General features: G+C 41.8%; 1 protein-coding gene across 6 annotated transcripts in view; it reads left to right on the top strand.

Annotated features, from left to right (window-relative positions):
- Nucleotides 1–13,087, top strand: part of ARHGEF28 (Rho guanine nucleotide exchange factor 28) — a 954,264-nt gene that overhangs the window by 918,873 nt on the left and 22,304 nt on the right. For all 6 annotated transcript variants that reach the window (XM_086960785.1, XM_086960787.1, XM_086960786.1 and 3 more), the window contains one exon: nucleotides 4,507–4,786. In XM_086960785.1, the coding sequence (XP_086816911.1) occupies nucleotides 4,507–4,786 (280 nt within the window). The remainder of the gene's footprint in view (nucleotides 1–4,506; nucleotides 4,787–13,087) is intronic.

Raw genomic sequence — 13,087 nt, 5'->3', positions numbered from 1 at the left:
TTAGCCCAAAAACAATTGTGAGCGTCGTCGAGGCTGGACAGGTGTGCCTTCTTCCCAAATCTACCGGGGAAAATCAGCTGTGATGCTGGATAGGCTTTGCATCCTTGACTTTCACGAGCGCAATACCCGTGCTGTTCCTGTGACCAGGAGCTTCTTTCTCTTCATCTGCTGAACTGATCTTTCTCTGACCTTTCATTCACACAAGAGGCACATACCCTACTGGGCAGCACATTGTGTTCGCACGAGTTTCTGCAAGTTCGCACGCGTTTTGTACAATTTCGCAATTTGCGAAATTGTACAAAACCCTCGCGAACTTGCAGAAACCCGTGCGAACATAAAAAAAAAAAATCCGCGCGGATTTTGCGGATTTTCGCAATCCGCAAATTCGCAAATCCGCAAATTGCCAATCCGCAAAATCCGCTCATGCCTATCTCTCACTTGTATTGGGCAAAGTAATGGACTGAGCATAAGAAAGATGTTTTCATTCTGCCTGAGATATAGAACTAGAAACTGTGCAAACTGTGAACTATAAAACCTTCTGAAACAAAAACTAAACAAAGTCAACAAAATATTGGTCCACAAACATATTTCCATGCACACATTGGCACTTGAATCCCTTTTCACTAACAACAAGCCAGGCTTTAATCTTCAGGAAAGCAATGAAGGTGCACCCTGTCTCTTGGATGACACCTGAAACTTGTTGGCAATATAAGCCCTGCCTCACCCTTGTTTGCAGAATTTGACACTCTGGAACAAAAAATCCACATGGGCTCTGTGGACATCTTACAATTTCTCTTAACCATCTATGTGGAGTTCTCTCACGGCCACAACTGTCCACCGTTTCTTTAAATCATGTTAAGTATTTAATGGTTAAAATATTGGTTATGTTCGGGCGTGGGGAGGAAGGAGGTAGTCAACAAGTATGCTGATTACACCTAAGAATTCATGAGAGCACCTATTAACCAGTGCCAACCAGTACCAATGTCGTCATGAACTAAAGAAATACTCTCCTCTTTCAAAAATAGATCAGATCACAGATAGAGCATCATGCCATCTGCCCTGTAAAAGACTCAGTGGAAAGCATTTAATTCGTCTAGGAAACACCTTCTCCACTTTTTAAAAATGAATACACAGATGAACCCAAATGGCATATAGCAGTATTTGCAAATACACATGCACTATAGGATGCAAATTCTATGCATAATCACACTCAATAAATCAAAATTTGAAAGATTTAGCTCAATCCAAACATTACTCGTCTTCCTATATGGGCATACATTCTCAATAACTACAAAAAGCAACAACTACACTTAAGACCAGCCTAATTTGCACTATTCATGACAGGTAACCCAGAATGCAATGCACACTTTAAAGAAAATATAGTCTTTGTCAAAGCCAGCAGGTTTGGCATTTGCTGTTAACCTTTTGGCTTTGCCAATAATTTTTTTGTTTGTGAAAGTTTGTGTGTGAAGGCATAATTTGTATGAAAGCAAGCCTTTTCAAAAGCCAAAAGGCATATATTTTCTATAGAGTAGCACACTTTGCACCACTAATCAATGCACTACTTGTTGGGCAGTAGCACACACTGTGCAAGGGCAGAATGTTGTCAATCACAGTGGCTGAAGTGAACTGACCCTGTGCCTCCCGCTTTAGGCTGTGGGTGGGCAGAAGCACAATGTGAATGACACTACAGCAAACCAATGGATCAAGAGGGCTGACTGATCTCCCTGTACGTACGTACAGTATATATGTATTTATTAAAACAAACAGTCGTCTAACGCCAGAACTAAAAATGCAACTTTGAATTTGTTAGATAATTTGTGGTTTGACTGAAATAATGCTTAAAATTAAAATTGGGCGAGTATTATCAGCACATCTTTCCTAATGATATGAAGATATCAGGATATATATCTGACACAAGTTTCAAGTGAGCAGAGGGACAAAAAAATGCAGGACATGTCAGACTTTAAACATGTTTTTGTGCCCGGCCTCATGCGGCCTGTTTTCTAGTTTAAACCTGTGGCAAGAGAGACTCGGGGGAGCAGGGAGCTTCCTCGTTACATTTAGTGTAAGTACAGCTAGAGGAAGTACATATGCTAGGGTTCACTTGGTCTGGGAGTTGTGCAATTATTCATTTAGGTGCAGGGCTATTATCCACGCAATTGAACTGAAGCGACTTAATGCAGAACGTCCCTCTCTGTGCACACACCCAGCTTGGATCGCAAGCAGATGCCTTCGAAATGGTAAAGAAATCTGTAATGTATGTCAATATTGGCAACAACAGCCTACTAAAACGAAAATCAAATTGCTGCCTTCAGTGCCAGCCTAATGATCTCGTGCATGTCCCCGTTTGTCTTTCTCTGAAATGAGAGGGCTGGGAACAGCTGCTCGATCCTGGAACACGCTTTAGGTCGCCATCCCTAAGATATTAGCGTTTGAAGACCCTTAGGTTTGTGGAATGCTGTATAAGAGTACCAAGGCAGCCAGACCTCCAGTTTCATGGCAGTAGCCGGGTGACCCGACTCAAAGACTGTCAACTCCAAGAAATATTGAATTTCCCAATATTGCCAAGCTAGTTCACGCGCACTTTTCTTGCCTGTCCTTGCTGGGCTTCGTAATAAACGGTATTGAGCCATGTGTTACAGTGAATTAATACTACTGAATCTGCTCTGAAATAACTTTTAAAAATGCCCGCCAGGGCCTTACCTGGGCTGCTGGCGAACTGCCGACGGACTCCTAAGGCTTCCTTCCAGAAAGTTCTACCACCACAGAATCCTCAGCTTCCCGCCTGCCACACCCCTTTCCCAAGTCGTCACAGGGTGGGTCCCACCTCGCCCTGTAATGAGTTGGAAAAGGGTGTGTGACAGTCTCCACTCTCTGATTGACGTGGAGGGTTAGCGATACCGGGGCTTAGACATAAAACGCCCGGGGCTAACTTTCCCTTCACGCCATCAGGGGGTGGAGACTCAACCCTGAAGCAAGGTCTTTGCCGAGCTGATGACATCACAGCCTTCAGGGCTGTGAAGTTATCGGCCCGGCAAACACTTAGGCTTCTTTGGGCCGCTAGGGGGAGCTGGGAGCATGCAAGGAGAGACAGTCAGTCTAGTCACGTCACATACCTCCAGCCGCCACGGCCACAATGAACGGCCACTGTCACATCGGCGGTATGGACACTATATTCATTTTTATTTAGAAGGCATAAAAAAACGGGCATTTTTTTATTAAATAAAATATGAGCATCGAACACTTTGGTAACGGGGGCGGAGCCCCGACGCCCTAGGGGAGAAACCGCCACTGATTTAAACGAAAAACTGCTCCTTTTGATACAGCAAAAAAGAATCCTTCCCTGAAGAACAACCGAAATAATTATCAAACAATTGGAAAACAATTTATTTTTAATATTTAATATGGATTATACCTTCCTTAATACTTTTGAACATATCTGTTTGTTTGCCTTTTGGAAGTTCATTATTCGGTTGACATTTCTTAGAAAACAGATAAATCTTACTGTACTTTGAACTCCACTAAATTACAATTTGACTTCTTCAAACCTTCTATATAAAGAAAAGGCAGTGGATCACCCTCCTCTAACCAAGCATAATCCATAAAGAAAGCATAAAGTCACATGTCTGCTATAGAATGCTGAATATACTTCCAGGTTTCCTAATCTCCATCATCATAAGCTGGAATTCTGATTGGATACAGAGGCCTCATGTTTTAAGACTTTTTGCTGTTGCAAAGCTTGCTATTCATAAAATCATAGGTTTTGAGACTGCAAAGAGGCAAGTCACAATGAACAAGACACATCGTGAGACGGAAGTTTGATATGCAAAATGCCTTTTATGACTGATTGTGAATCAGGAGGAGAAGGGGCTGTGAATGTGAATCCCACCTCATCCTTTCCAGTTTCAATCAAATGTATCAATGTTTTGCAACTGCAATCTCGGTTGCAAACAATTGATACTATATTACTGAGCTGTCAAAGCAAGTGATCACCATTCACAAAGTGGAAGCTGTTCCAGACTAGCAGCTACCACATTCTAAATGGTTGATGCTGGCATTATGGGAAGAGGTCAATAGTCCAAGGGAACCCTGCATGCTCTCCCAATGCCATTACATCAAATGGAAGGTTTTGCCATACTGCTACATTGCTTGTTCTCCATAACTGAGGGCTGTTTCTCCATTTTTCCTACTATTTGTATGCCCTTTTGTGGAGTCACATACACAACTGCCGTCAGTAGTTATGTGGACTGTTACTGCCCTCAGTAGGTACGTGGACTGTTACTGCCCAAAGTACGTACGTGGATTGTTACTGTCCTCAGTAGGTACGTGGACTGTGACTGCTCTATGTAGGAGTGAGCATGACTGAGATTTAAGTGAAACTTCAATTTACACATATGAATATTATGCAAAACTTCTGAACTGACTTTGGGTGCTAGATATGAATACTGAGAATGAGTATTCGATCTGTAGTTTACTCTATTTTCTCTCTTTTGTGTCCCACAGGTGGTGTCCCATTCAAGGAATAACAGTTTACGTAATGAAGAATCACTCTACATTGACGAAGCCATAGGACACATGTCAGTGAACAGCCCAAGCAATTCAAACCCACAGCCTTTTTCTGCGGATGATTTGGCAAGGACTAGTGCACTTCATTCTGACCATGTAGTGAACAATTCTCATTATTCAGGTGTCACAAACGAGCAGTGGCGCTCAAGCAGCTTGTGTCGCACAAGAACAGATTACCCATCCCATCTCAACAAAGGGAAAGACATTTGTAACAATGGTAATTATCCTTCGATTTGGTTCCTTTTGAGAGGTAACAGGCAGAATGTTGTATGTTAGATCCATGATAAGTGTTTATTGAGAGACAAAAATAAATTCTAGACAGTTAACAATAAGGTAAACAGCTTTTCTAAATTGTTACTTTGAAGAGTAATGGAATGGCATCAGATTGAAAGAGTATGTAAGTGAGTCATTAAGGTCATTTGTAAGTAAGTCATTAAGGTAATTTAGGAAGCGGGAAGAAAGGATATGGAGCTTAGTTCAACTGGGAGTCACTTTCTGAGGGATATTCCAATTGACTTGACTGATCACAGTCATGAAGTAGCATTAGGGGGTGTAGCGAGACAAGGATTGCCAAATAAAGGTTGCAAGAATAAACATCTTACTAGCATTTGAGATGGGTAGTTGGGGGATTGTTCATTCATAGATTTGAAAGAATTAGTAGTTTGTATGTTTCCTTGTCTCTTGCTGATAACCAGTTGGTTTAAATATTCTGTTGTATAAGAGCATGCATATGACGATATAAAGGGTTCTTTTAGCAAAGTGTATTATTTTATCCAAAGGAAGAATGTGTATTGATGAAAGCCAAGCAAAAGGCTATTGCAGTTATCCCTCTTGGCCAGATTAGTGTTTTAACTAAAAGAATGGGGTTGTGGAAACAACTTTTGCAGACATTAATAGATAATAATTACTTGATCCCATATTGTACATAATCCCCGCGAGCACAGGGGCTTTTTGCACCTTTAAGGCATTATCGTGTTACTGAACGGCCTGCAGACGGCTGTGCAGCCCCTCTCACACATATCTTACACCGGCATTATCACAAAGGGGTGCTCCCGCATTTGCATCAGGCGTGGCTCCATACTAATGAGGGAACCCTTTGCTTTTGCACCCCACCATTTTAAAGATACAGGCGCAGTGAGAAACATGCCATCGGGGGCGCATAGACTCTGCAGCACATTTGCGGTAACACACACAATCTGTGCGCCCTGAGAAGCATCCCCTGAAATCCATGGATCCTCCAGACACCCCAATGCAGGCATGTACAATCATTGCACATGCCACTGGGGGGATACCTGCCTACCTTTGAAAGCGAGTCAGCAGACCCTACCTCATTTCATAATGAATGGCCATTGCATTTTCAGAAAAGATGTAATTTGATACTGTAGACGGGTCTTTTTAACCAAGTGTTTTTCAAGGCATATAGAAGAATGTGTATTTTAAGTTGTTGAGAAGATGGTTTGTAATATCTGTAGTATGGAGAGAGGGAGAGTGCATGAGTGGAATTGGAATCAGGAAGACCATCATAAGAAATGTTATTCATTTTTACGGAAGAGATATATATAGAGACTGCAAAACGTATTCTACCGTACTTAAATTATGTAAAAAGTTCAAAGAATCCTTAAAACAAAACAATCTATTTGCAAGAAAGAACGGTTTTAAAAAACGTTTCCCAATATCCTGGTAAAATTAGAAAAATAGAATAAAGTGATGGGTAGGTTGAGCAGTTTTGCCATTACATGGACAATTTGGTAGATTATTTGTCCACAACCCCATTGTGGGAATGCTTCTTTGAAACGCAAAGAGCATAACCGAAGCCTAGTAAGATAAAACCTATCTTGTATGCTAGTTACAGATGATAAATAACTTTGGGTACCACTAAATAAGTTGCAACTAAGATTACACTTAACAGAGGGTTTAGCACCCTCACTGGTTTCACTCTTGTCCTCTCTTAGACCCTTAAGAGTCATTTTTAATTCTTTTTACTATAATATAAACTACTACATTGGTCATCCAGAGTAGAAATTTACATCTGTAGATTTTAGAAGGCTTTTCACCTGAGCAAACCAGGTAATATTATCTCTGTAATTTCGAGCCAAACAGACCTCAATTATTTATTTAGTAAACTTTGTTCCAGTTTTAGCCCATATCTTGCCATGTCAGACATACACTAGTATAGATAATGTCTTCTATAAAAGGGATTGCTAATTCGTTGTGCACGGTATAAGATGAGGTAGATCGTGGTACTGCTAGAAGTCTACACAAAAAGTTGTTCTCCATTATTTGTAATTCAACAGACCCTAAAAAGAAGCTCCATAATTGACACTACTAATACATTTGGTTTTATGTAACTGTAGGATTTCATGTATGGGCTTGCTTCCGATTTTGGCTGCAAATCTAAAGATGGCCTCTGTTGCTCTAGAGAATTTCATTGTTGCAATTTTCAAATGGTGGTTCCATGTACTCGTATTAGAAAAATGAAGACCCAGGTAGGTGAAGCTGTCTACCTCTACTAGTTTCTGTCATTTAGCAAAGTGAGTTTTCAACTTCTCTTTGCCTGTTCCACAAGCCATCACAAAAGTTTTAGTTAGGTTTAATCTCATACCCCTGTCCTCCATAAATATAGTAAAACTTTCAATCAAACACTGTAATCCATTTGCGGTCAGCGATAGCAGAACTGATTCGTCAGAATACTGGAGGACTGGGACTACACTTTTGCCTAATTTAGGGGGAATCAGTAGTTAGTTTTTTAAAATGTGCTTCCACCCCGTTAATATATAGTGAGAACAAAAGTGGGAAAAGGACACACCCCTGGCGGATACCTCTTGTGATTCTAAAACATGGGGTACACTCGTCGTTAGCACAGTAGCGTACATGACCAGTCAAATAACTATATAGCTATGATAAAAAAAGCAAAACATCGGTTACATCGTGGTGTTCACACCACAATACCTTTACAACGCGGGCATTACAACTCAAGTCATTACAATGACTTGCACTGGATGGTGCTCTAAGCTAAGGAACAGTATGATTTACTATTCCAACACCTTCCCTACTGTAACGTAGGCTGGAGTTGGAATAGTAAATCATACTATTCCTAAGTCCAGCGCCCTCCAACGCAAGTCGTTGTAATGACTTGCATTGTAATGCCTGCGTTGTAAAGGTATCGCGGTGTGAACAGCGCGATGTAACATCGTATATTCATTTAAAAAAAACAATATCTGGCAGGGCACCCAAATATGCCAACCCTCCATAGCTTAGTGTGGTTAACCAGGTCGAATGCACTGCTTAGGTCGGCAAAGCACAAAAATAGGTGACCCTTTTTTGCTATACTACACTGACTCACAATCAGGCTTAATTTGATACATTGCTACAGTGTGCAATGTTCACGTCTAAAACCGACTGGCGAGTTGGTGAGCACCTAATTGTCAGACTCCCAAGACTTGAGTTTTTCTAGAAGTATCCCGTCCAACAATGTGGCCGAGGAATCAAGAAGGAATTTGATCTATAACATTTTGCTTCCCACTATCACCTTTTCAAAAAATTGGTACAATTATACTTTTGGGCCAAATAGCTGGTATATAGCCCTTGTCACTGCTGTACATACTTGGGTTATAAATAACGGGTCCCCAAAGTGCAGATCCTGACTTGTAAGCATCTACGGAACCCCATCTGGGCTGGGGGCCTTTCCATTTACACTTTTCTCTAGAGCTAGACTAACTTCATCAACCCAGCTTGGGATTAAAAAGTAAGGGCCAAAAAGAAATTATATTGTCATAGGTAGAGAACACAACTATGTTATCTGAATTAAAGACCATAATTGGCTAGCCAGTCAGCTGATTGCACATGAGTCACAACCGCAGGGACAGAAGAGTCCCTATGGAACGGCTGATTTATTGTCTTCTAGCACAGGAAACAATCCCTCAGTTTAGCTGCCTGCTCTTGGTCTTTCCATTCCCTTCTCCTGCAGATGTTTTTCTCTAGTGAATGTTTATAAACCAATCGCATGTTCTTAACTTCCTCCCTATTTCTAGGCCTGACTTGCAGGGCGTTATTTAGTTGTTGGTTTGGCGACCAAACCAACCTATCTTATTAGCATTTTTTACTTTAGACCTAACTTTTAAGTTGTATACAATAGCAGCTGTGAGCTTACAAAAGATATATGTTTTTGCAGTGGGCAAGAATTCCATTCCATACTTGCAAAAATGTCATATTCATTATCTTTGGTGATTGTTTCCAATAGGTCAATTTCATTTATACCCGCCCACCTTACACTGATCCCATTTTAACCTTCCGTTTTAAGATGGGTCGCTAACTGTTCCCCCTCCTTATGCTGAATTGTAGTATTGAGGGCTAGGAAGAGTGGTTGGTGATCACCTAAAGGGGTGGGCACAACCCTAAATGAATCAAACATTGTTAAACCATGCTTAGAGATTAATATAGGATCAATGATTGAGAAATGCCCCCGCCCCGATAAGTCGGTAACACAAAATATTCTAATTCTGTATTCCGCGCCATCAGTTCTAAATCATACTTATAAAATAGTTCATTCAATGATTACCCATATACATCATACATAAAATAACATTGGCCATTTCCAAATTTGTCTGTGTACCCACAGGCCGAATCTATCGCAGTTTGACATTCTTTATTGTAATGATTTATGATTTATAATTTGTAAAGTGCACAAATACATGGAGGCGTCTTGGTGCTGGATGGAACTGTAGAGAGAAGATGAGTGCAAAGTATAAGCGATCATTGATTAAATAGCAAGGTTTTAAGATTTTTTCTGAAAACCATGAGTGAGGGTGCTGTTTTCAAAGTTAGTGGTGAACAATTCCACTGACGGGAAATAAGCCTAAAAAAGCTTCTGACCTCCTCCCCCAGGCAGCCCCCCCCCAAACCTCCCCCACCTCAAGAGGCACGTTTAAAGGAGGTGCCTTTTAATAGATTGGCTGAGCCAGAGCGTCAAGTTCTGCCAGGAATTTACCCCTCAAAATGTTTACTAAAGAAGGCAGCAGCTTTTTCATAAAGACTTCTATAGGATAAAAAGAGAACTTTAAAGGTGATCCGATAGCGGACCGGAAGCCAATGAAGTTGTCTGATAGAGGCCCTGGCTGACTTATGTTTTGGAATCCCAGAAGAAAATGAGCAGCTGCATAATGTTGAAATCCCTTGCCCAGATACGAATATAAGAGGCTGTAATACCTTCAACAAAAATTTCTAGCTCTTTCTGTAGGGCATGAACCACCAGGCTCTTGGAGGAATCAGACCTAGTATTCTAATAGTCAATCAGTACATTACCCATCTCGTTTTTTGGTTGAAAGTACAACATCTGATAATTTGTGAAGCTAGTGTATGACTTTATTAGCCTAAGTGTTGTTAATGTATAAATCAATACTGCCCCTCCCCCCTTTTGCTCTTCCACTAGATGATGGGATGGCTCGGTTATTTTCAGAGAAATAACTTTCTATGTGAAATAACCCCTTATGCCAAGTCTCTTGAAGGCAACATATTTGGGATGTTTTTAAAGTGGCATGCCGTTCTGTGTTAGCCACATACTGTTAACTCCTGCTACGTTCCATGTCATGAATTTTCTTTCCCTGTGGGTTCATATATGGCCTTTCAGATTCAACTAGGTGTCCTATTAAGGTATTTTCACATGAGCAATAGTAGTTTTCTCAGGTTCGGTCGTGTCGTCTACTGATGACTTTTCCACAGTAACGATGGAAACGTCCAGGCCTACTTAGGGCTCTGATTGTCAATCTAAATCATACAACCACTAAGGGGAGCAAATGTATTTGTACTTTTCCATATGTTATTTCTATCTTGATTACTAGTTGAATACTTCAGGTGGTGAGCCATTGTGCGTGAGCTCTTATGCTCGGCTTAAAACTAAAGATCCAGCTATAATTCCTTCCCCTATTTAGTGCTACTGCATTGTCTATGATAGAGGTCAGAAAGGAGGAGCTTGGCAAGAGATGGGCACAGGATGTTTACCACTATACCATCGCCCTGGCCCTGTTTCCTTGTGCATCCCACCCATGTCACTTATCACACCATAATAAAATTCTGACTTAAAACGTTTGGTTGACATATGCTGTGTGGCATCCAATGTGCCACCTTATTACGTAAGTCCATCAAATGACTCCATTGCGCCTGGTTTTAGTTTTTGGATTTTTTTGGGGACAATCACATAGGGTGCTTCATCCGGGTTTAAATGAGGGGGGGTCTTCAACAAGCGTTAACCTCCTTCTATTTTGGTGACTCTGCTGCAGTGCATGGCCTATCTCTCGGTTTACGTTTGGCGGATGGGTCTGCACAGGTCAAACCTCTTTCCAGATTTACAGTTCATTAGACTGTTTGATGCTCAATGGTACCCCCCTCTTTTAGAGATGCCTGTTCTGTTGAGAGGGGTGTGGGTTGGTACAGCACTTTTGTTCACGTTGTCAGCTGTTAAAAGGCCTAAGGCAATTGGGTTGTGCCTGCCCAGAAAATCGTTAAAGACTATTTAATTGAGATCACACGTTCTTTTATTGACCTTATTTCAATTAAAAGTTTTGATTCAATGTTATCAATTTTACTGTGTATCATTTTTAATAGTAGTTACAAATCATATGGGAAAGGAGGATCATGGTCACTGATTGGGTTCTGGTGCACCGTACCATTTCTTTTATATTTAGGGATTATATTTGCTTTATTATTTTTCGTAGACTTAGCTTAATAGCAGGCACTTTGACCGGCTGTCTTTTCTTTGGGGGAGGAGGGCACAGTTATCTCTTCATTAGCTGATACCTCGGTCATTATCTCTGAATGTTTGATTTGCTCTGCTTTCCGTCCATCATCTGTGTGTCTTTTGCTTTCTCACCATAAACGCGCTGGGTATGCCCAGACGTGGGTCCCGGGCTCACTGTGCTACTGGATTCAAGCTAACCTGGGTGGTGAGGGGTGATTACCCAAAACCGGTCCCAGGATGCATATTTCCCGTCCAGGGAAGACCTGGCTTGGCAGTTCGGTCTGGGCTTTTCCCATGAGGCACAGGGTCAAGACTGATTTGCATATGGCTGGGTCTAAACTGGGGTGGCATGGTGAGCAAAAGAACAATTGATTTAACCCAGATCTTTTGTCTGGGGCTTAATTTTTGGTTTGCTCTGCATTCCAAATGCAAAAACCACAGTTGATGGACAGAATGCAGAACAATGTCATACATTCACCCCAGTACAGAGATCTGGGCCTCTGAATGTTTGATTTGCTCTGCATTCCATCCATCATCTGTGTGTGTTTTGCTTTCTCGCCATAAGTGCGCCGGGTATGCCCAGACGTGGGTCCCAGGCTCACCGTGCCACTGGATTCAAGCTAGCCTGGCTGATGAGGGGAGATGCTCTGTAACCGGTCCCAGGATGCTTGTTTCCGGTTCTTGGAGGACCAGGCTTGGCAGTTCGGTCTGGACTGTTACCATGAGGTTAAGAATCAAGACTGATTTGCATTTGTCTGTGTCTAAACTGGGGTGACATGGTGAGCAAAAGACCGATGGATTTAACCCAGATCTTTTGACTGGGGGTGAATATTTGATTTGCTCTGCATTCCGTCCATCATCTGTGTGTCTTTTACTTAGCTTAATAGCAGGCATTTAGACTGGCTGCCTTTTCTTTGGGGGCAGGGGATCGCAGTTATCTCTTCATTAGCTGATAACTCGGTTATCGCCAGTGGGTTTGTTGATACAGAAGGCAAAGTTGTACTTTTAAATGAATCACCTGCTATTACTGTGTTTTCCGTGACTATCAATGGCGATTTACCAATCAAGTTAATGGGCTCAACAATCGCTTCTCTTATTACCTCTCGTAGTGTACTTTTTGTAGCCACAAGCCTTGCCTCGCCACTAGCAACTTCTTCATTCAGCCTGTCCATGGCATTCGTTAGGTAATTAGTGATGACATTAGTCGTTTTTGCGTTCTTTGCATTATTGCCCAAAAGTTCTTGGGTCTGTTTATTCTTCCCCATGCTATCACCCAAGGTCACTTTGTTAAGAACAACTTTAACTATCCTCACCATAGATACCTGGACATCTGGATCCACCGGCCAAGACAAAGGGCCAGGCCTCAGACAGCCACGGATGGGCGCAGACGGGCCCGCACTTACCCCAGACTTTGCCCGGGCTAAGGCCGCATGGAGCCAGTGCTGCTGGGGGGTGGTAGGTGCTGTTTGAAGCACGCTGCATGGGTTGTCAGCTGTGGTGGCCCCTCCTCCTCCTGAGTACCCGGCAGGCTGCGACAGCGAGTCCCGCAGTGACTAGTCTCCCCTGGAACATAACCCAAAAATTGTATCAGAGCGCTGTACATCAGAAAAAGGATACGATTAGTCACTAAGCAAGTAAATATCATAAATATTTGTAGTGAACCAACCCCAATACAATAAGAGTGAAACCAAACATAAGAAACATGTAGTGAGAACATAAGTTGCATTCCGTAAATTTCTTAAACTAATGAGATAGCCATGTTTACAGTAGGGTATAAAAAGATTA

This window comes from Lissotriton vulgaris, chromosome 3_1 (assembly GCF_964263255.1).
Source record: "Lissotriton vulgaris chromosome 3_1, aLisVul1.2, whole genome shotgun sequence".
In the NCBI taxonomy this organism is placed as follows: Eukaryota; Metazoa; Chordata; class Amphibia; order Caudata; family Salamandridae; genus Lissotriton; species Lissotriton vulgaris.
Note: the sequence above shows the minus strand (reverse complement) of the source record. Positions and strands in the feature narration are given on the sequence as shown.